This window comes from Camellia sinensis, chromosome 14 (genome assembly GCF_055761805.1).
Source record: "Camellia sinensis isolate YWXY chromosome 14, ASM5576180v1, whole genome shotgun sequence".
Classification (NCBI taxonomy): Eukaryota; Viridiplantae; Streptophyta; class Magnoliopsida; order Ericales; family Theaceae; genus Camellia; species Camellia sinensis.
Window position 1 is genome coordinate 28,384,034 of NC_138974.1, and position 20,590 is coordinate 28,404,623.

The 20,590-nt window shown below is 45.5% G+C and overlaps 1 protein-coding gene across 1 annotated transcript; it reads right to left on the minus strand.

The window, feature by feature from the left end:
• Window positions 1-5,315: 5,315 nt before the first annotated feature.
• Window positions 5,316-9,727, minus strand: LOC114283106 (uncharacterized). Its single transcript, XM_082904707.1, has 3 exons — window positions 8,164-9,727; window positions 5,927-8,085; window positions 5,316-5,879 (listed from the first exon to the last, which is right to left on the minus strand). The coding sequence occupies exons 1-3, from the start codon at window positions 9,725-9,727 to the stop codon at window positions 5,316-5,318; spliced, it is 4,287 nt and encodes a 1,428-aa protein (XP_082760833.1).
• Between the last annotated feature and the right edge of the window lie 10,863 nt (window positions 9,728-20,590).

Genomic DNA, 20,590 nt, shown 5'->3' on the forward strand with positions numbered 1-20,590 from the left:
GTCAAATTGGTGGGCCCCAATACCCACTAAGAAACTCATGCATTCTTTTACTCAGCACACTTCACATAATGTCCAACTTGTGTAAACAATTAGCTTAATTGTTTGGTGGGCCCGTTGCTTGACTTCTTGTTCATATTCATGCCTTATAAAAATTGGTTTGTAATCTAATAATGGACTTCAGATAGCATACTGGACGTTCTGAGATTGGTTATAGCTCGGCCTCGTGTATGCTTGGTCCCGCCTGAGCTGTTTCTTGCATATATAGTGTGTATATCGGTCATCTGTGAAGCTCTTTACTGTCAAGAAATGAAAATAAAAATAAAAATGGGCTTGGCCCATTTTGTTGTTGCCTGTAGCTCTGCCTTTGTTGGTCGGTCATGGATGTGTTTTTGCATTGTTCGGTCCTCTGTCATGTTTGTTATTGCTTAGTTGATCGGCCAAGCCTTCACCTCGTCCGAAGAAATATTTCCAGTGCTTGTTTGGGCCCATCACCCAGAAGTTAAGCTGCTTATTTTGCTCGGTTTTGATAGAGTTTAGGAAGGTTGTCTATTGCCCAATCGGTGGAGCTCTTTGACTTATTTCAAAATATCTCAATCATGCCCCACTTTGTTCAGCCCATACTTCATCTCTTCTGCTCGGTTTGTTGGTGCGTGTCTGGTCCATTGTAGGCCATTTCATACTCAGGAATTAAATATCATTGTTGAGCATGGAGATCGGTAGTTTTCAATTTGAATGGGCCCTCGGCCCTTTGCACATTGCAGCTCTTCACGATCCCGTGCGTCCCTTCAGAGCTTGGTTGGCCATGTCTTTGATTGCTGCTCGGTCGAAAATACTTTGGTTGGTTTGCTCGTGTTGTAGCTCGGTCGGACTTGCGTCTTGTTCGGCCCGACGCAGCTTCTTCGATTCATTTCAGTCCATAGATTCTACGCACACCCATCTTGGCCTACCTCATGCATGTTGCAATTCGGTCGGTCATCGTTGCTACCTGGTTGACCCTTTTTCTACGCTTGATGGGCCGAGCAACTCCACTTAATTTTCACACGACGTCTACTCAGCTCAGTCATTATTTTGGTCTTCAAATTTGTGTGTAGCGTTGCACGGTTGTCTTCAATTTTGCTCGATTCATTCTTGTTCGGTCGTCATCTTTTTTCATATCCAGCAGCATATTTCTTCCGTGGTCTTTGTTGTTCGGTTGGACCATTGCTTGGCCATGGGTTTGCCACTGCTCGGCCTTAGAGGAGCATGCCATCAAATTCGTAGCTCGGTCGCTAGCTCGGCTCGTCGCCGTCAACGAATGAGTTCAGTCGGTTGCCGTTATTCCGTAGCTTGGTTCGCACCAGCTTTCACGCTGCTCGGTGGCCTCCAGTTTGTGCTCGGTTACATCTTTTCAGTGTCGTGCTCGACTGGCCACCATCTTCGTCTTGCCATTGGATTTCAAGCTCGGCATTGACGGAAGCACATACTTGACTGTCGAGCTACCACGCGTCCATATCTGATTAGTTTAGGGCTGCTAATGTGACGTAAAAGTAAGCCCAATTCAAAGTTTTTTTTAATGAAAACAAGCAAACCCACTTTGTTTAATACTTTCTCCCTATAGAAATTTGGATTTCCAAACCCATTTTTCCCATTTCCTTCCTACCTCACTTTTTGACTCCAGGAATAACAGAACCCATTTTCGAAAAAAGAGTCTGACTTTGGTTTTGCTCTTACATCTTTCTTTTTCTTGGAACTGTAAAGCAATTTTGAAATTTAATAATCTGATAACTTGACCCCCAGCTCTTTTTCTATAAATTCCAAACTCCTCCTTAGAAAATTGAGAGCTTGCATCAATGACCCTTGTTTTTGCTATTCTTCTCGTTGTTTGGAGCCATAACTTGGAGAAGTTCCTCTTTTCTCTGAATCTCCCTTGTATCAACAAACAATTGGACTCTTTTCGCTTGCTTATGAAGAAGCTCAATCTGCTCTTTAGTGTCTGCAGTTAGATCAAGCAAGCTCAGAGGTAATATATCAAGTGCTCTCCCCATCTCCTTCACTATCATATGAAACTGATTCGAAATAATTTCTGTCTGCACGAGGTTCCACATTTGACTCTTTGTTTTTTATTATTATTATTATTTATTTATTTAAAAAAAATACATGTATAAATATATATATATATATATATATATTTTTTTTTTTTTTTGCAACTCATAATTTTTCTCTTGGTTGCTACAGTGGGACTGCTTCATCGGAGAGGCTCGCCATCAAGTTCCCCTTGATTTTGGCAATGTAAGTCGTAGAACCCATGTATTTCCTTTCCACCTTCACCATTACTTTTTTGGTTAAGTGTAACGCTGAGAGTTGTTTAGCACACGGTTGCTTGGTCGGCCATTGTACCTCCAACCTTGCAAGTCATCCTTAGTGTAGTTGTTTGGTGGAACGTCGCACCTCCAATGGGTAAGTTTCGGAACCTAGTGGACACTCCGGCAGGAATGGATGAGTTTCGCTGAAGATATAACATTCCTAATGATGTCACATTGACATTGGCGGCGGTTGACGCAGATCGGTCATGTACAAGCACCACAATGCCCTTCTCAATTGCCTCCATCGTAGAGGGGGGTGTTAGGTTTCCGTTGAACCCTTTGTTGCGTCGATTCTTTTCTTATTTTGAACTTACACCAATGCAAATATCAATGAACACGTTTAGAGTGGTAAACAGTGTCTCGGTCTTGAACGACCTCTTAGACTTGGACTTGGGTATTTGGGATATCCTTCATTGCTACTCCTTATGTCGTAATAAAGGCGGTAAAACCTATTATGTCAAAGTTCGGTCGTTGGACCTCCAACTCGTTACTGAACTTCCTGATAATGACAAGCATTGCTCTGATTTCCTTCAAGTCGGAGGTAATTGGGAGTTTGCGGCCGAGGAGGTGGGCCAATCGAAGCGGGTTCCACGAGAGAACGGCCACCCAGGTCATTCTTTATTGTAGCTTCCTTTTATCCATTCCCTTATCGCCTGTGATTTTTTTTAAAGTGTTATTGTTCGTACTTGCAGGTTCAAAGAAGCTAAAAAGGAGGCCAGAGAAAGAGCATCCGAGGGATATCAAAGTTGCACTAAGGTACGAAGATCAGTCGGCTTCACATTTGCTTAACTATGTGCGAACTTACAGACATGTCATCCAACGGAAACCCAAAGTAAACAACTTTGCGAGGGACTCACTTGAGATTGAAACCGAAGAACAAGTTGGCCATACTACCGGAGCTTCCTCTTCCACTGTTGTTTGTTCATCAAGTGGATCACTCAGTAGAGGCTACTCTCCGTCGCCAGACTTAGCAAGCGAAATGGCTCGTCGCCAAAAGCTCAATCTTGATGCCTTAGTCTTTGGATCTGATGATGAGGACCTTCTAGCTGTTTCGACGGTCGACACACGAGTTTCTTCTCCACCGATTGAGAGGTCTAAGGGTGGACAAAAGCATGTTGTTATTCCTCTTCCTCCCGTTGCTACTCTTGCTCTTCCTGCTGATAGGGCCTCAAAGAGGAAGAGATCCAAAGGTAAAGAAATTGCTGGGGGTTCTAATGAGCAGGGCTCAGTTGAAGAATGGGTGCCTCCCTTGGAGCATAACGACCGAGCAATCACTACATCGGACAGCACAATCTACTCAAGCGACTTGGCCTTTGACTTATCAAAGACATTGCTGTTACCTTTGGATATGGCAGAGCAAAACATTTCAAACGACGTGTTGATCAAGGGTTCGGTGCAGATGTTAACCGCAGTAAGTCTTCTTTTATGTCTTTGTCATTTACTTAAATTTGGTTGTTGAGAATATGACATTTTGGTTTGGTGCAGTGCATTCAGAGGATGCACATCATGGATGAAAGGCGGCATCGTGAGGAGCAAGCGAAGGTTAAGACGATCAACATGTTGGCTGATGCTGATATGTCCTTGAAGGCGGCCGGAGAGGATATAAAGGAGATGGAAGATGCAAAGAAGAAGGCCGAAGCACTGATGTTCATGGCCGAGCGGAGGGCCGTAGATGCCGATGCTGCTTTGAAGTCTTTAAAGGCTAATTATCAAAGGATGGTGGACGAGGCTGAACAGAGGGGCTATGACGAGGCCGAAAAGACCTATTCAGAGGAGATTTTGAAGCTGAGGGACAAGATCTTTACTAAGGGTTGGACTGGGGCTCTGCGTGCTGCTAAAGTGGAAGAGGCTTCTCCTCTTTATGATATTGACGATATCCCAGTCCCTTCGAAGACCGCTGCAAGGGTTAGGATGAGAAGGCCTCGCCAAGGTGGAGCTACGGATGTTGATCCTTCTGGCCTTTCTCCTTTCCTGCCGAGCTCTTCCTTGGTTAGACAGACTGTCAATCCTACAGAAGAGGAGCACCGCGAGGATAGACACTACGAGGAGGAGCAACGCGAGGAGTAAGTTATTAGGTTGCCTCGAGTTTTGCTTTTACTTTTGCTTTTTAGTAGTTCTTTTGTAATGAAACTTGAAAGTTAATGAAGTATCTTCGACTTTTGTTTTAGTGCTCGGTTGGATAGGCTATGATACAAACCGAGCTCTCTTTTGTAAGGAAGTGACTTCTAAATTTTCCAACTATTGAACTTGCAACTTGTACTTTTTATTTGTCTTGGAGTTCGGTCGACTGGACCTCTTCTTTTGTAAGGCCGAACTCTTTTTGTAATCGAAGTTTCACTTCAATGCACTCGATCTTACATTTTCGCAAGTGTTGAACTACTTATCTTTAATTTTTGCTTGTATGTAATGTTTGCCCCCGGCCGAGCAGAGGCCCTGTGGCCTAGCAGGCCATTTGTTCGGTCTGATCAGGCTTCGTGCCTTAGAAAAAATTGAGTGAGTTTGTTGATGCCCCCAGCCAAGCATGAGCTCTGTGGCTCGGAAGGTTGTCTGTTCGGTCAGACCATGCTTTATGCCTTCGTAGAGAAAAAATTGTGAAAGTTTTTTATCATGTTGGTCGGCCGCCACCTGACTTGGTCAAGTTTTGGCGTGATTTAACCCTTCGTAGAGTGTAATTCTGCCCGTCTTCGAGCGCGAATTGTGAATTTGGACCGTGCTTTAAGTAACGATACTTGGCACAAATTCCACCAAGCTATACCACTTGGCACCCCGCTCCAACCAAAGGGTTGATCATCCGGGATTGGCTTGAGTTAAGACCTGTGGCCAATTTGCTCCACCGAGCATAAATGTACAACACAAGTAAATAAGGACAAACTACAAAACAAATTTTCATTCATTGATACTTGTAACTTTTGATTACATCAAGGCATGTTCTGAGAAATACATTACTGTAAGTACTTCATCCTAAGAATCATATCACTGGAAGTACTTCTTTAGGTTGGCGACGTTCCATGGTCTAGGGATTGCCTTCCCTAATAAGTCAGCCAGATAGTATGCGCCATTGCCAAGTGCTGAAGTAACCTTGTAGGGCCCCTCCCAGTTAGCACCGAGTTTCCCTTCCCCAGGGACTTTCTTGTGATCCATTACCTTCCTGAGTACCAAGTCACCTGGTAGGAATTGCCTTGGACGCACATTCTTGTTGAAGCTCTTAGTGAGTTGCTGCTGGTGGGCCGCCAACCGAATAAGGGCAGCTTCCCTACGTTCTTCGGCCATGTCCAGAGCTTGGACGATGGCTTCATCATTGTCTGTTGGCTCAAAGATCTCAGAACGGATGGTAGGAAGGCCAACCTCTAAAGGGATGACTGCTTCTATCCCATAGGTAAGAGAGTAAGGTGTCTCACCGGTTGACCGACGAGGAGTAGTTCGGTAAGCCCAGAGGACATTCGGTATCTCCTCCACCCATTTGCCCTTGGCTTTTTCAAGACGCTTTTTTAGCCCATCAATGATCGTCTTATTGGACGCTTTAACTTGGCCATTGCCCTACCGTTGTCAGAGAGAAGGATTCTGGGAATGCCAAATCGAGTCACAACATTGCGCCAAACAAACCTCTTAGTGTCTGCTTCTTTGATCTTGCATAAGGCCTCCACCTCCACCCACTTGGTGAAGTAGTCAGTTGCAGCGATGAAAAACCTTTTATTCCCAGTTCCCCTAGCTAATGGTCCAACAATGTCTAAGCCCCACTGAGCGAATGGCCAAGGACTGGTGAGGGGGGTTAGGGCTTTGGCTGGCTGGTGAATGAGAGGAGCAAACTTTTGGCACTTGTCGCACTTGCGGACATACTGTTGGGCCTCCTTTTGCATGCGCGGCCACCAATACCCGTGTGTTAGGGCTCGGTGTGCCAAGGACCGACCACCAGTGTGGCTCCCACAGATTCCATCATGGATCTCATAAAGCACGTCTTCCACCAGACTTGGATGAACACAGAGTAGATAAGGGCCCATGTAGGACTTCTTGTAAAGCTTACCAGATGGGGAGACCCAAAATCGAGCAGCTCTATGCCTTGTCTTGTGCGCTTCTTTTTTGTCCTCAGGAAGGGTGCCATTCTTCAAGAAGGCCAGGAGTGGGTCCATCCAACTTGGGCCCAAATCTGTGCAGAGGACCATTTCGACTAGTCGAATACTTGGTTGGGGTACATATTCCACCCATATTTTGCGGGCGTCTCTGGAGTCGACCGAGGAACCTAGGCAAGCTAAAGCATCAGCATGACCATTTCCCTCTCGGCCAATCTTCTCGACTCTGATGGCTTGGAACTTTCTGATCAAATTTTTGGCCTGTTCTGCATAAGTGGCCATCCGTTCATCGCGAGCCTCGTAAACTCCAGAGAGTTGGTTGACCACTAATTGGGAGTCACTAAAGACGAGTAGCTCCTCCGCGTTGAAGTGTTCGGCACTTCGCAAGCCGGCTAATAGAGCTTCATACTCTGCTTCATTATTAGAAGCTTTCCAGCCCAACCGAATGGCTTGCTCCCACATGAATCCTTCAGGAGAAATAAGGACAACTCCTGCTCCAGAGCCTTTTTGGTTAGAAGAACCGTCTACAAACAGCTTCCATACGTCTCCAACAAAAAGCTTCCATGCTTCGGCTGGGGATTGCCCTTTATGCTGGGCAGTCATAGTGACCAAAGCAGAGCTCCCTTCGGAGGGGACAGCCGGTCCCGGGGTGAATTCTGCAACAAAGTCTGCTAGGACTTGAGCTTTGATTGCTGTTCGAGGTTGGAACTTGATATCAAATTCTCCAAGCTCCACCGCCCACTTTGCTGTTCGGCCTGAGAAATCTGCTCGACTGAACACCGACTTGAGAGGGAATTCAGTGAGGACGTTGATGGTATGTCCTTGAAAATAGTGAACAAGCTTCCTAGAGGCAATTAATAGTGCATATGCCAATTTCTCCAATGGCAAGTACCTAGTTTCGGCATCAAAGAGTGTCTTGCTAACATAATACACTGGTTTTTGCTCCTTCCCATCCTCTCTGACTAGCACTGCACTGACAACATGATCAGAAACAGCCAAGTAAAGGAAAAGCTCTTCGTTGGCGACAGGTGTTGATAAAAGGGGAGGAGAGAACAAATACTTCTTCAAATCTTCTAGCACTTCGGAGCACTGACTTCCCCACTCAAAACTGGTTTTCTTCCTTAGAAGTTGGAAGAAGGGCTTCATCCGATCAGAGGACCGACTGATGAAACGGTTAAGTGCTGCAGCCATACCAGCGAGTTTCTGGAGTTCTTTAGCCTTTGCAGGTGCTTCAAGGTCTTGGAGGGCTTTGATTTGGTCGGGGTTGGCTTCAATGCCCCGCCTAGTTACCATATACCCCAAGAACTTCCCCGATCCTACTCCAAAGGCACATTTTGAGGCGTTCAATCGAAGCTTGTGAGTCTTCAGAATTCCAAACACTTGCTCAAGGTCCCTTAGATGGTGCGCGGCTAACTTGCTTTTGACGACCATGTCATCAATGTATGCTTCCATGGTTTTACCAAGCTGGTCCTTGAACATTTTGGTAACCATTCGTTGGTAGGTCGCACCAGCGTTTTTCAAGCCGAAGGGCATCACTTTGTAGTAGTAAGTGCCTCTAGGGCTGATGAAAGCCGTTTTCTCCTGGTCAGGACCGAACATAGGGATCTGGTGGTAGCCACTATAGGCGTCTAGAAAGCTCATGCGCTCATGTCCAGCCGTTGCGTCAACAAGTTGATCTATTCGTGGAAGGGGGAAGTTATCCTTGGGGCAAGCTTTGTTAAGGCTAGTGAAATCAACGCAGACTCTCCATTTGCCATTCTTCTTTTTCACCACGACGGTGTTGGACAGCCACTTTGGGTACTGTACTTCTCGAATGACTCCAGCAGCCAAAAGTTTGTCCACCTCTTCGATCACTGCATCGGTGTGTTGCGCGGATGATCGTCTACTCTTCTGAATAACCGGCCGCGCTCCTAATTGGACGTTGAGTCGATGACAGGCATAGTTGGGGTCTAACCCAGGAGTGTCATAGGCCGACCAGGCGAACACTTCGATGTGTTTACGGAGTAGAGCCAGTAATTGCTCTTTCTCTCCAACAGTGAGGGAAGTGGTGAGCAGGAAGAACTTATCTGGGTTTCCTTCTTCTACCAAGACCGTCTCTAAGTCCTCTACCATCTTCTCGGTCGGCACTCCGCCGACGTCTTCCAAAACTGGCTGGTCAGGTACTTCCACCATCTGTACTTGGTCGCAGACTTGTTTGGTTTTCATGGCGGCAATGAAGCAGTGTTTGGCTGCCACTTGGTCTCCACGAATCTCCTCTATGCCATACTTGGTTGGAAAGCAAACGAGTTGGTGATAGGTGGAAGGGACTGCCTCCATCTGGTGAATCCAAGGTCGGCCGAGGATGGCATTGTTGGGAGATGGGGTGTTTACCACCAAGAAGTCAACAGAGACCACCTTGGACTTAGCTATGATAGGCAGAGTTATTCGGCCGAGCGGCCATTCTGTTTGTGAGTTAAAGCCAACTAAAGGGGAGGTGGCCGGTGTCAGGTGTTGCTCACTGAGGCTGAGCTTCTTGAAAAGCTCATAATACATGATGTCTGCGGCACTTCCTTGGTCAATCAAGACTCGCTTCACATCGAACTTGTTGGCCACACCAACTGTAACGATAAGGGCATCGGTGTGGGGGTGCTGGATTCCCTCTAGGTCCCTTTCGGTGAACACGACGTTAAACCGAGTAGGTCTAGCTTCTGTCTTGGACTTTTTGGGAGGAGGTCCTACCGACATTACCTGCTGAATATGGGTGGCTCGCTGGATTTCTCCTCGAATGGTGTTTTCTCTTTCGGGGTCAGTCATTCCATGGATAACATTGATGACCAACCTCGGGGCATGATTCTCTTCAAGGGGGGCTCGGTCTAGTCCTTTCTTTTCCCTCGTCTTATCAACGTCTATCCATTGTTGGAGGTGTCCCGCCGTAACTAAGTCCTCCAAGTGTTGTTTGAGAGCTCTGCAATTCTGCGTCTTGTGTCCCTTCTCTCGATGATAGGTGCAACGCAGTGTCTGATTGCGCCAAGCAGGGTCTCCAGGCATCTTAGCTGGCCAGACAAAGAAGGCTTCCCCTTTAAGTTTCTCGACGAGCCTGTATATTGGCTCTTTGAAGACGGTGGTGATGCCTTCATAAGACTTGGCCTTTTCCTCCTCATTTTCTACTGTGGAGCGGTTCCTTTGGCCATAGTTCTTGCGCTGCTCATCCCTCCTTGGCTGCTCAGTCTTAGGCGGTCGAGGCGGTCTGACTTCTTCTTCAGCAACCGCAACATGTACTAAAGCAGCGTCATCTTCCACGCGAGCTTGTTGCTCTATTCGAGCCCTCAAATCCTTCATGGTGGAGGCAGGTCGTTTTGTCAACGACTGTCTTAGCTTGTGCGAAGGAGGTAGGCCTTGCTTGAAGTATAGCACGGCCAATTGTTCACTGCAAACATTTTCCTCCAGGTCACCATACTCCTCCCAATACCGTCGCGCGTACTGGCGTATGGTCTCTTTCCTGTCCTTTCAGATATTGAACAAGGTATCTAACTGCTTTGGGACTCTGCTGTTGGAGACGAATCGGGCTAAGAACGCCTCTGAGAGCTGCGTCCAGTCATAAATCGAGCCATTGGGGAGTTTGTCAAACCATCGGAGGCCAAGTTCTCCAAGGCTAGAGGGGAAGACTTTGCACATGAGTGCGTCGTTACGGTTCCAGAAGGACATCATCTGGCGGTAATGGCTGATGTGGGTCAGAGGGTCCGTCTTCCCATCATAGAGAATGAATTTCGGCGGGCTATACTTCCGTGGAGGTTCGACAGCTTCTACCTCTGGAGAGAAGGGGGTGGACACCAACCGATCTAGAGCACGACGCTCTTGTTGGTGTATGGACCGATCTAACTGATCCCTTTCCCTATCGAGCCGGCATTCCTGCTCCCTATCTCGTCGACGTTCTCCTTCTCTGCATAGCCGTCGCGCCTCTTCTCTGTTATCATTCAGCCATCTTCTCAAATCGTGTGGTCGCTCGTCGCGACGACAATGAAAGGTTTCAGATAGGCAGCTAACGGTCCTTTGCCTTTTATGAGAATTCTCTCGTGGGTTATTTTTTTGTAGGTTATTCGTCCTACTGCTGGCCGCTTCACTAAGCACCGGAATCGGCCGGCTATGCTCTCTACTAGTAGGACCACAACTGTAGTGCTCTTTGCGAGGCGGAGGGAGAGAAGGGGTACGTCTCCTTTGCGATGGTCCACCAACGGATTTTCTTGGCTCCGCTGGGGTCGCCATGAACTTCATCAATTGGGTGCGAAGCTCAGTGATCTCCAAACCCATTGAGTCGATGATGCGGTCACGGTGGTCTTTCTCAACAAAAAGGCGTTGAGACGTCTCAGCAACAATGACACGGCGTCGCTCCGCCGCATTGGGTGTCTGGCCATCGTGGTCCATAAGGTCATCGTGCGTTGGAGGGAATGCCAGACCCTTATCTTTGGTTCTCTCCGTCATTGGAGTCCTCTCTGCTAGCCCAGAGTGGGGCGTATCTTCGAATCCCATCGCCGGAGTTCGTCACGAAGCAAACAGTGGTATTCCCACAGACGGCGCCAATTGTGCGGGAGTGATTTCCGCACTATGAAGAAGGGTTGAACTTCGTGGATGAACAGCAGGCTTTAGGAATTGAAGATCTGCACAGAATAACAAACGGTGAGGCTGCCCGACCGGGGTTTGGTTGGAAACCCCTCCGATGGTAAAGTCAGGGACTTAGGGAGAGGAAAAAGAGAGGAGAGAATACAGAGTGTATATGTGTTAAGTGTATGGATTTCGGATCCCTTGAGAGTGAATAGTGTTCACCTTTTATAGGAGAAGGTTGTTTGTCGTTCAAGTCCTTCTCTCTCCGCCATCTGTCCAATGTGTCTTATTCGTGGTCGTCTCCTATTGGAGGAGGACGACCACTCCGCCTGACACTCGGGTGCAGGTCTGTTTTGTTTGTTTTGTCTCATTAGCGGACATCTCTCATTGAAGGAGGACGACCACTCCGCCTGCCATTCAGATGCAGGTCTGTCATATATGCACCTTGTCCCTCTGCGCCTCCATGTCTCCACGTTCTGTTCATACAGAGGGGGAGGAGCAGGGTTGTTTGTCTCTTGTGGGCCCAAGAAAGATCTTTACTGAATTGGCATTCTCTAAGTTGGTCTGCTCTAAAACGGTTGTCCAACCAGGAGGTCCAGCATGTTACTCAACCCACTTCGGAGTAGTTCTATCCATCTAGAAGGTCCACCATGTTGCTCGGCCCACTTTGGAGTGACGCTCGTACATTGGGCCAAACTCCTATGATTGTCTTGCTTCGGAGCAAGTGTTGGCCATAGGGCTGAGGTCCGACCTAGCTCCACTTGGAGTGAGCATCGCAATGGACCTAGCACCAAGACTTGATTAATTTTTACCCACTTCATTGGGCCAAGCAAAATTGAAGTGGGTGAAAATTAATCAAGTCTTGGTACTAGGCCCAATGCAATACTCACTCCAATGTGGAGCTAGGTCGGACCTCGGCCCTGTGGCCAACACTTGCTCCGAAGTAAGACAATCATAGGAGTTCGGCCCAATGTACGAGCGTCACTCCAAAGTGGGTCGAGCAACATGGTGGACCTTCTGGATGGATAGAACCACTCCGAAGTAGGTTGAGCAACATATTGGACCTTCTGGATGGACAGAACCACTCCGAAGTGGGTTGAGCAACATATTGGACCTTCTGGATGGACAGAACCACTCCGAAGTGGGTTGAGCAACATGTTGGACCTCCTGGTTGGACAACCGTTCTAGAGCAGACCAACTTAGAGAAGGCCAATTCACTGAAGATCTTTCTTGGGTCCACTAGAGACAAACAACTCTGCTCCTCTCCCTCTGTATGAACATAACGTGGAGACATGGAGGTGCAGAGGGACAAGGAGCATATATGACAGACCTGCGTCTGAATGGCAGGCGGAGTGGTCGTCCTCTTCCAATGAGAGATGTCCGCTAATGAGACAAACAAAACAGACCTGCACCCGAGTGTTAGGCGGAGTGGTCGTCCTCCTCCAATAGGAGACGACCACGAATAAGACACGTTGGACAGATGGCGGAGAGAGAAGGACTTGAATGACAAACAACCTTCTCCTATAAAAGGTGAACACTATTCACTCAGAAGGGATCCGAAAATGGACACACTCAACACATATACTCTTTGTATTCTCTCTTTTTCCTCTCCCTGAGTCCCTGACTTTACCATCGAAGGGGTTTCCGACCAAACCCCGGTCGGGCAGCCTCACCGTTTGTTACTCTGTGCAGATCTTCAATTCCCGGAGCACGGTGTTCATCCACGAAGTTCAACCCTTCTTCATAGTGCGGAAATCACCCTCGCACAATTGGCGCCGTCTGTGGGAAAACCATTGTTTGCTTCGTGACAACCTTCGGCGATGGGAATCGAAGATACACCCCATTCTGGGCTAGCAGAGAGGACTCCAATGACAGAGAGAACCAAAGATAATGGTCCAGCATTCCCTAGAAGGCATGAAGACCTTGCAGACCTTAACGAATAGAGCACCGATGTAGTAGAGCAACGTCATGTCATCGTCGGCGAGTCACCCCAACATAGCTCCCTTGATAGAGACAACCGCGACCAAAGGGAGAGAGTACCACACTGTTCTATGACAAGCTCTGGTGAGGGGAACGAAAGAGATACCTTTGTTGCCACTGTGGAAAAGGACTTTGTTGACAGAGAAGACAAAGGATAACAAATTAACACTTCGAAGAGTGCCGGAAAACTAGATCTGCACTAATGGATATAGAGAGACCAGATCTGCACCGACAGATGAAGTCTAGACACGACGTACACCACTGTACTATTGTTTAGTCGTTCTAATGCCTCATTCTAAAGGACTCCGATGAAAGAGATGATGATCGATAAAGGACTATATTTTATGAAAGTGTTGGAGGACCAGATCTGCATCGAAGAACAAAGTCCAAATACGATGGAACACCACCGCATCATTGTTACTGACTCGTCTCATCATCTAGACGGAAGGACTCCAATTGGAGAAGATGAATGATAAAAAACCAATAATCCTAACTGTGTCAAAATACTAGATTTGTATCAATACTATTCAGTTGTCCCACCGACTAGACGGAAGAACTCCAATGATGGAGAAGACGAATGACAAAGGATAGATGCTCCTGAGTCTTCTGAAATATGAGATCTGTATTGACGAAACAAAGTTTAGATGTGGTGAAGCTCTACCATATCCTCGCAATTGAGTTGTTCCATTTATTGGAAGGAAAGACTCCATTGATGGAGAAAACAACAAACAATGGTATGGTACAACCAAAACATAAGTTTGGGTTAATCCCAGCCGACTACATTAATGTGGGCCTAACAAAGGTCTAGGCCGATCCCAGCCAACCCCCTTAGTGTGGACCTAACAAAGGTCTGGGCTGATCCCAGTCGACCACCTTGACGTGGGCCTAACAAAGGTCTGGATCGATCCCAGCCGACCACCTTAGTGTGGGCCTAACAAAGGTCTGGGCTGATCCCAGTCGACTACCTTGACGTGGGCCTAACAAAGGTCTGGGCTGATCCCAGTCGACCACCTTGACGTGGGCCTAATAAAGGTCTGGGCGGATCCCAGTCGACCACCTTGACGTGGGCCTAACAAAGGTCTGGACCGATCCCAGCCGACCACCTTAGTGTGGGCCTAACAAAGGTCTAGGTTGATCCTAGTTGACCAGTTCGATGTGGGCTGAACAAAGGCCACTCCGATATAGGCCGAATAGAAGCTAGGTTAAACCTAACTGTCCACCCCGAAGTGCGACGAACGAAAGTCACTCTGAAGTGTGCCAAACAGAAGTTAGATCAAAGCTAGTCCTTCACTAAGAGGTGGGTTGAATAGAGGCCACCCAACGTAGGCCAAAAAGAAGATAGGTTCAACCTAGCCGTCTACTCCAAAGTGTGCCGAACAAATGCCACTCCGAAGTGGACCGAACAAGAGCTAGGTTAAACCGAGCCCTCTACAATGAAGTCTGAACAGAAGCTAGGTCAAAGCTTGCTCTCCACTCCAAAGTGGGATAAACAGAGGTGTAACCGAGTCAAGTAACGGCCGAACAATGATGATCGATTGGGGGCAAGACAACTAATTCAATTAAGGCCAAACGGGAAATATTGCAAGGTTTCCCTATTATTGCTCGACTGGAAGAGCAACTTAACTTTTCAAAGGCATAAGGCGAAGTCTAGTCTAACAACGAACAATGTAGGGCTACATCCTTGTTGCTCGGCTGGGGGCAAACAACATAAACATGAAGAAATTGAAAATTCGAGTTACAAGTCCAACACTTGGCAAATTTCATTACAAAAGGACCTCAGCCTAACAAAGGTGATACGAAGTGGAAGAGCTACAAAGAGGGATGAACAATAGAGGTTGGTTGGATGCCCAACACCCACTTTGAAGCGAGCTAAGCAATGGAGGTTGGTTGGACTCCGAACGTCCACTTCGAAGTAGGCCGAGCAGCAAAAGTTGGTCAAACGCCCAACGCTTGGGCCGAGCAATAGAAGTTGGTCAAACGCCCAATGCTTGGGCCGAGCAATAGAAGTTAGTTAGACACCTAAAGCTTGGGCCAAGCAACAGAAGTTAATTGGACGCCCAACACCCATTTTGAAGTGGGCCGAGCAACGGAAGTTGGTCGGATGCCCAATGCTCACTCTGAAGTAGACCGAGCAACAAAAGTTTGTCGGACGCCCAATGCCTGGGCCGAGCAATAAAAGTTTGTCGGATGCCCAATGCCTGGGCCGAGCAATAGAAATTGGTCAGACGCCCAACGCTCCGACCGAGCAACAACGGTTGGTTGGGTACCCAATGCCTACTCTTAAGCGTGCCGAGCAATGGATGTTAATTGGATGCCCAACACCCATTCCGAAGTGGGCCGAGCAACGAAAGTTAGCCGGACACCTAATGCTCACTTTGAAGTGGACCGAGCAACAAAAGTTGGTTGGACGCCCAATGCCTGGGCCGAGCAATAGAAGTTGGTTGGACGCCCAACGCTTGGGCCAAGCAACAAAAGTTGATCGGACGTCCAATGCATGGGCTAAGCAGTAGAAGTTGGTCAGACGCCCAACGCTTGGGCCAAGCAACAAAAGTTGGTCGGACACCCAATGACTGGGCCGAGCAGCAGAAGTTGGTCAGACACCCAATGCCTAGGCTGAGCAACAAAGGCTGAGCAATGAAAGTTGGTCGGACGCTCAATGCTCACTCCAAAGTGGACCAAGCAATAGTGGCTGATTGGACGCCTAACATCCACTCCAAAATGGACCGAGCAAAGGAAGCAAGTCAAAACTAGCTAAGCAAGACCAAGTTTCATAGCTCGAGTAAACAACCAAAAGATTGACAACAAACAAAGTTGGAAGTGCAACATTCTACCAAATAAATACACTACAAACAACAAGCAAATGTCGAAGGAGTGCAGTGCCCGACGAGAGTCAATATTATCGAAGTCGATACCAAGACTATAACGACTATGTGCTAGACAACTCTCAAGATAAGAGGTGCTAACATTGACAGTAGCTTGGTGGTAGAGAAACCGAATTAAAAAATGCAAACTCACAACGCCAAAGTTGCTAGGGCCGGCCAAGCAACTCGGTGTTGAAAGACAAAAATTATGCAAACAAGCTGCTACAGCCAACTAACTAAGTGACGGACAATCCTTAAGCTGAAGGTAAAACGACCGACTAATATATGAAGAAACGAGCTGAACAAATGGACGTGTTAATCATGTCCAAACAAGAAAATGGTGCATGATCCGCATAACCAAGCAATGTTAGCAAGCTATGCTTCGAGACCGAGCAGAGTGGAGGGGCAGGACTTGGTCCACCAAGCATTGAGACCAACACCAATTTATCTCTTACAAGTAGGACCGAGCAAAAAGATAGCGAATGTCTTTCAAATTAGAACAAAGCTGTGATAAAGCACACTTGGCCTGCTTTGAAGCGTCGCTGTGTTGCTCGGCCCAATCGACGAACACTGCAAAAAAAAAATATATATATATATATATACTATTCTACATATATATTTTTTTCAAGTCAAGCAATGACGCTCAGCCGACTGAGAAAAAAAAAAACACCAAGCTAGACAATTACGAGGCTAATGAAGACACATTTAGTTTGGGGGCACAACCGAGCTACAAAACATTGGGCAGACGCATACGTTAGACCGAACAATAATTTTTAATCCAGCTCATGGAGCTCAAATTAAGTTGTGATCACCCAAACTTCGAAGTTGGTGACAGAATTGGCTTCCGCTTCGCCAAACGTAAGCGCAAGCCAGGGGGCAAATGAAGCGGGTGAAAATTAATCAAGTCTTGGTGCTAGGCCCAATGCAATACTCACTCCAAGGTGGAGCTAGGTCGGACCTCGGCCCTATGGCCAACACTTGCCCCGAAGTAAGACAATCATAGGAGTTCGGCCCAATGTACGAGCGTCACTCCAAAGTGGGTCGAGCAACATGGTGGACCTTCTGGATGGACAGAACCACTCCGAAGTGGGTTGAGCAACATATTGGACCTTCTGGATGGACAGAACCACTCCGAAGTGGGTTGAGCAACATATTGGACCTTCTGGATGGACAGAACCACTCCGAAGTGGGTTGAGCAACATGTTGGACCTCCTGGTTGGACAACCGTTCTAGAGCAGACCAACTTAGAGAAGGCCAATTCACTGAAGATCTTTTTTGGGTCCACTAGAAACAAACAACTCTGCTCCTCTCCCTCTGTATGAACATAACGTGGAGACATGGAGGTGTAGAGGGACAAGGAGCATATATGACAGACCTGCGTCTGAATGGCAGGCGGAGTGGTCGTCCTCTTCCAATGAGAGATGTCCGCTAATGAGACAAACAAAACAGACCTGCACCTGAGTGTCAGGCGGAGTGGTCGTCCTCCTCCAATAGGAGACGACCACGAATAAGACACGTTGGACAGATGGCGGAGAGAGAAGGACTTGAACGACAAACAACCTTCTCCTATAAAAGGTGAACACTATTCACTCAGAAGGGATCCGAAAATGGACACACTCAACACATATACTCTTTGTATTCTCTCTTTTTCCTCTCCTTGAGTCCCTGACTTTACCATCGGAGGGGTTTCCGACCAAACCCCGGTCGGGCAGCCTCACCGTTTGTTACTCTGTGCAGATCTTCAATTCCCGGAGCACGGTGTTCATCCACGAAGTTCAACCCTTCTTCATAGTGCGGAAATCACCCCCGCACAATAGTTTATCTTCCATCAAGGAGAAACGTAAGAATACTGGCTAATTTTAGTTTTTCACATTTAACCATTCATTTTCTTTTTCCTTTGCAAATCCTTTTACAAATCCCAGATCCAAACACAGTTCAAGCAGAAGGAACTAGACCATCCTATGGATCTAAAATTGCAGCAAGATGTGCATGCAGTATTTTAACATTGTCACCACTAGACGACTGGCTGAATATCTGACCGGTTGTCCCCCCAGATGACCACCTCCTTGAAAAAATTTGTGAAAAAATTATATTGGCTGGTCGATCGGTGTTTTGATGAAAGTTCTAAATTCTTCATTGGAGTGTGCGATATCAAATGGAGTTTTTACTCAAATTTGGTATATATATATATATAATAAAAATAAAAATAAAAGAAAAGATACACCTTTGGATATGCTCTAAGCTAAGTGTCAGTTTCCATATTTAATTTGAATCTTACACTTTTAATTTTGTTAAAATGTGATTCATCCGTTACTTGTTGAAAAAGATCTTATTTTAAATTAGAGGGATCAAAATAAAAACTAATATTTAATTTGAATTTTACATTTTTAATTTTGTTAAAATGTGGTTCTTCCGTCAATTATCGAAAAAGAACCTACATAAAATCAGAGTGATCAAAATGAAAATCAACATTTAATTTGAATCTTGCATTTTTTATTTTTATTTTGTTGAAATGTGGTTCCTCCATCACTTATCGAAAAAGACCCCAAAGTGAAAACCCATAGTTAATTTGAATGTTATATTTTTAATTTGTTAAAATACGGTTCCTCCATCACTTATTGCAGAAGACCTATATGAAATTAAAGAGATCAAAGTGAAAACTACAAGGACACTAGTAGTTTTTGAAATTCACAAGTATTTATTTTGAATTTTACTTTGGTCTTTCTAGTTTATATATGATTTTTTTCGATTCAAAATATTAACAATGCATGACAAAGGGGCCACAATACAACAAAATCTAAAGTGTATGAATCAAATTATTTAAGAGGGCTGCTATTAGCACCTACCTAATTTCTTTGGATCCCCAATTTCTTTGAACCCCCACCCTAAACCCTAAATTCTAATATGATTTCTTTGAACACTCCACTTAATACCAATTTTACCCATATTCGTAATACCATCACACCCAAGTGCACACTCACCTAATTTTGCACACCTTCTTTTTTTCTTCTCTTAATAAACGATAAATGATTGAGAGATGATAGAGAACAACAAATCAGTAAGAGACGAATCGATTGTCCTTTTCTTCTCCTTCTTTCATAAACGATGGTCTCTTTTTTCTTGTCATCGTGAACAATGGTATCTCAATCAGAAATCTCTTCGACGGTCTCTTTCTTCTTCTCTTAGGTAATTTCCAACTCCTCATCACATGTTTTTTTTTTAAAATCAGAGGGTTTTAGAGGGAAAAACTCTCAGGAAAAAAAAAAACAAAAATAGGGGAAAAAATCCTACAAAATGGAACCATTCGGCATTCCAGTGCTGACCTAAATATTTATGTTCAGCATTGTGTCACAGAATTTTAATAGTCGACAAACCAATACCGAATCAAAAATGACCTGTAGACACCTCATTTTTTTACCGCCCTTAAGACTTGGGCGCCTCAGGTTAGACACTCAATGATGAAAAGTTACGCTGTACAATCATTCAAATTCTTCAACAAAAGGCTTCAAGTTTTTTGAGCTTCTAATCCTAACCTTACACCCCATTTTGACCAAAACTATTTTAGACCTTAAAACCCTCTTTTTCAAAATATTTTTTCAAATGTTTCTACGATGATTCGAGGCTCGCATTTCGTTTAAAAAAGTTCCACTTTTTGGTAAATTGAGTAAGGACAAATTAGAAATAAATGAAAATGATATGAACTCTTTGAAAAATCTTTAAAAACATCTTATTTATAGGTTTGGAGTTTGAGGAAATGGGAGGGGAAGGAAGAAAACTAATTGGGGGAAAAGTTAGGCATCAATCCGTTAAGAAAGAAATGAGTAGCATTCATTAAATTAGGCTTATCTCTTTGTAGACTTAGAATTTAGATATGAGCCATCACCATTGGAAAGTAGACTTCTAGGGTTTTAATTTAGACTCAATAATCACCTAAAATCGAGTCCGGATGATGAAGATATGCCCGTTTGAAGTCAGGCTTGAGAGCAGTTTTTTGTGGCCGGGCGGCCAGGTGTCCTGACAGGCAAATTTTTCACTTCCAGTTGCCCCCTCCATGTGCATGCCTTGCACCAGCTATCTCTATACATATATTTCCGACCTGAGAGGCTTTTTTTATATAAATACAAGACTAACCCTCTTGATTTTAGGTTAGAAAAAATTCCTAAAGAACCAAAACTTGTAAAACACTCTCCCTCTCTATCTTGCAACCTATACACTCTCTCTCTACACTTCCTAAACCAAAATTTGGCTCTTCTTGCTGAGGATCTTGAGCTCAAATCTCAGCTCTTGAGAGTGAGAACTTGTTGGTTTGTGAACAAAGGAGTTACCTCTCTTCAAGAGGTACAATTTTGGGCATCTCTACACTACTTCTCTTTTCTCTTTTCTTACTAGTTTTGTACTATTTTTAAACTCTTTTTATGGGCTGAAACTTGTGACTTAAAGCTACCAAAGGTGGAGGGATTAACCACCCTTCTTTGAACCTTGTTCCATAAGCTTTTGTCCTTGTGTTTCCCACTTCTTTCTCAAATTTTTGCCACTGTTTTTCAAAGTTTTTCAGAGGCTAAAAATATGGTTTTTAGGTTCAAAAAATGGAGGGGTTAGCCACTCCTCCTTAGGCTTGTGTCACGCCCCAAAATTCAGACAATTAAATATTAAATTAGGACTAAACCCCAATAACATTCCATCATCCAAATCTTAGGGGTGAAACAAAAACTAAAGGCCAACCAAAACATCCACCATAATTCCATAACTAACCAATACCTCA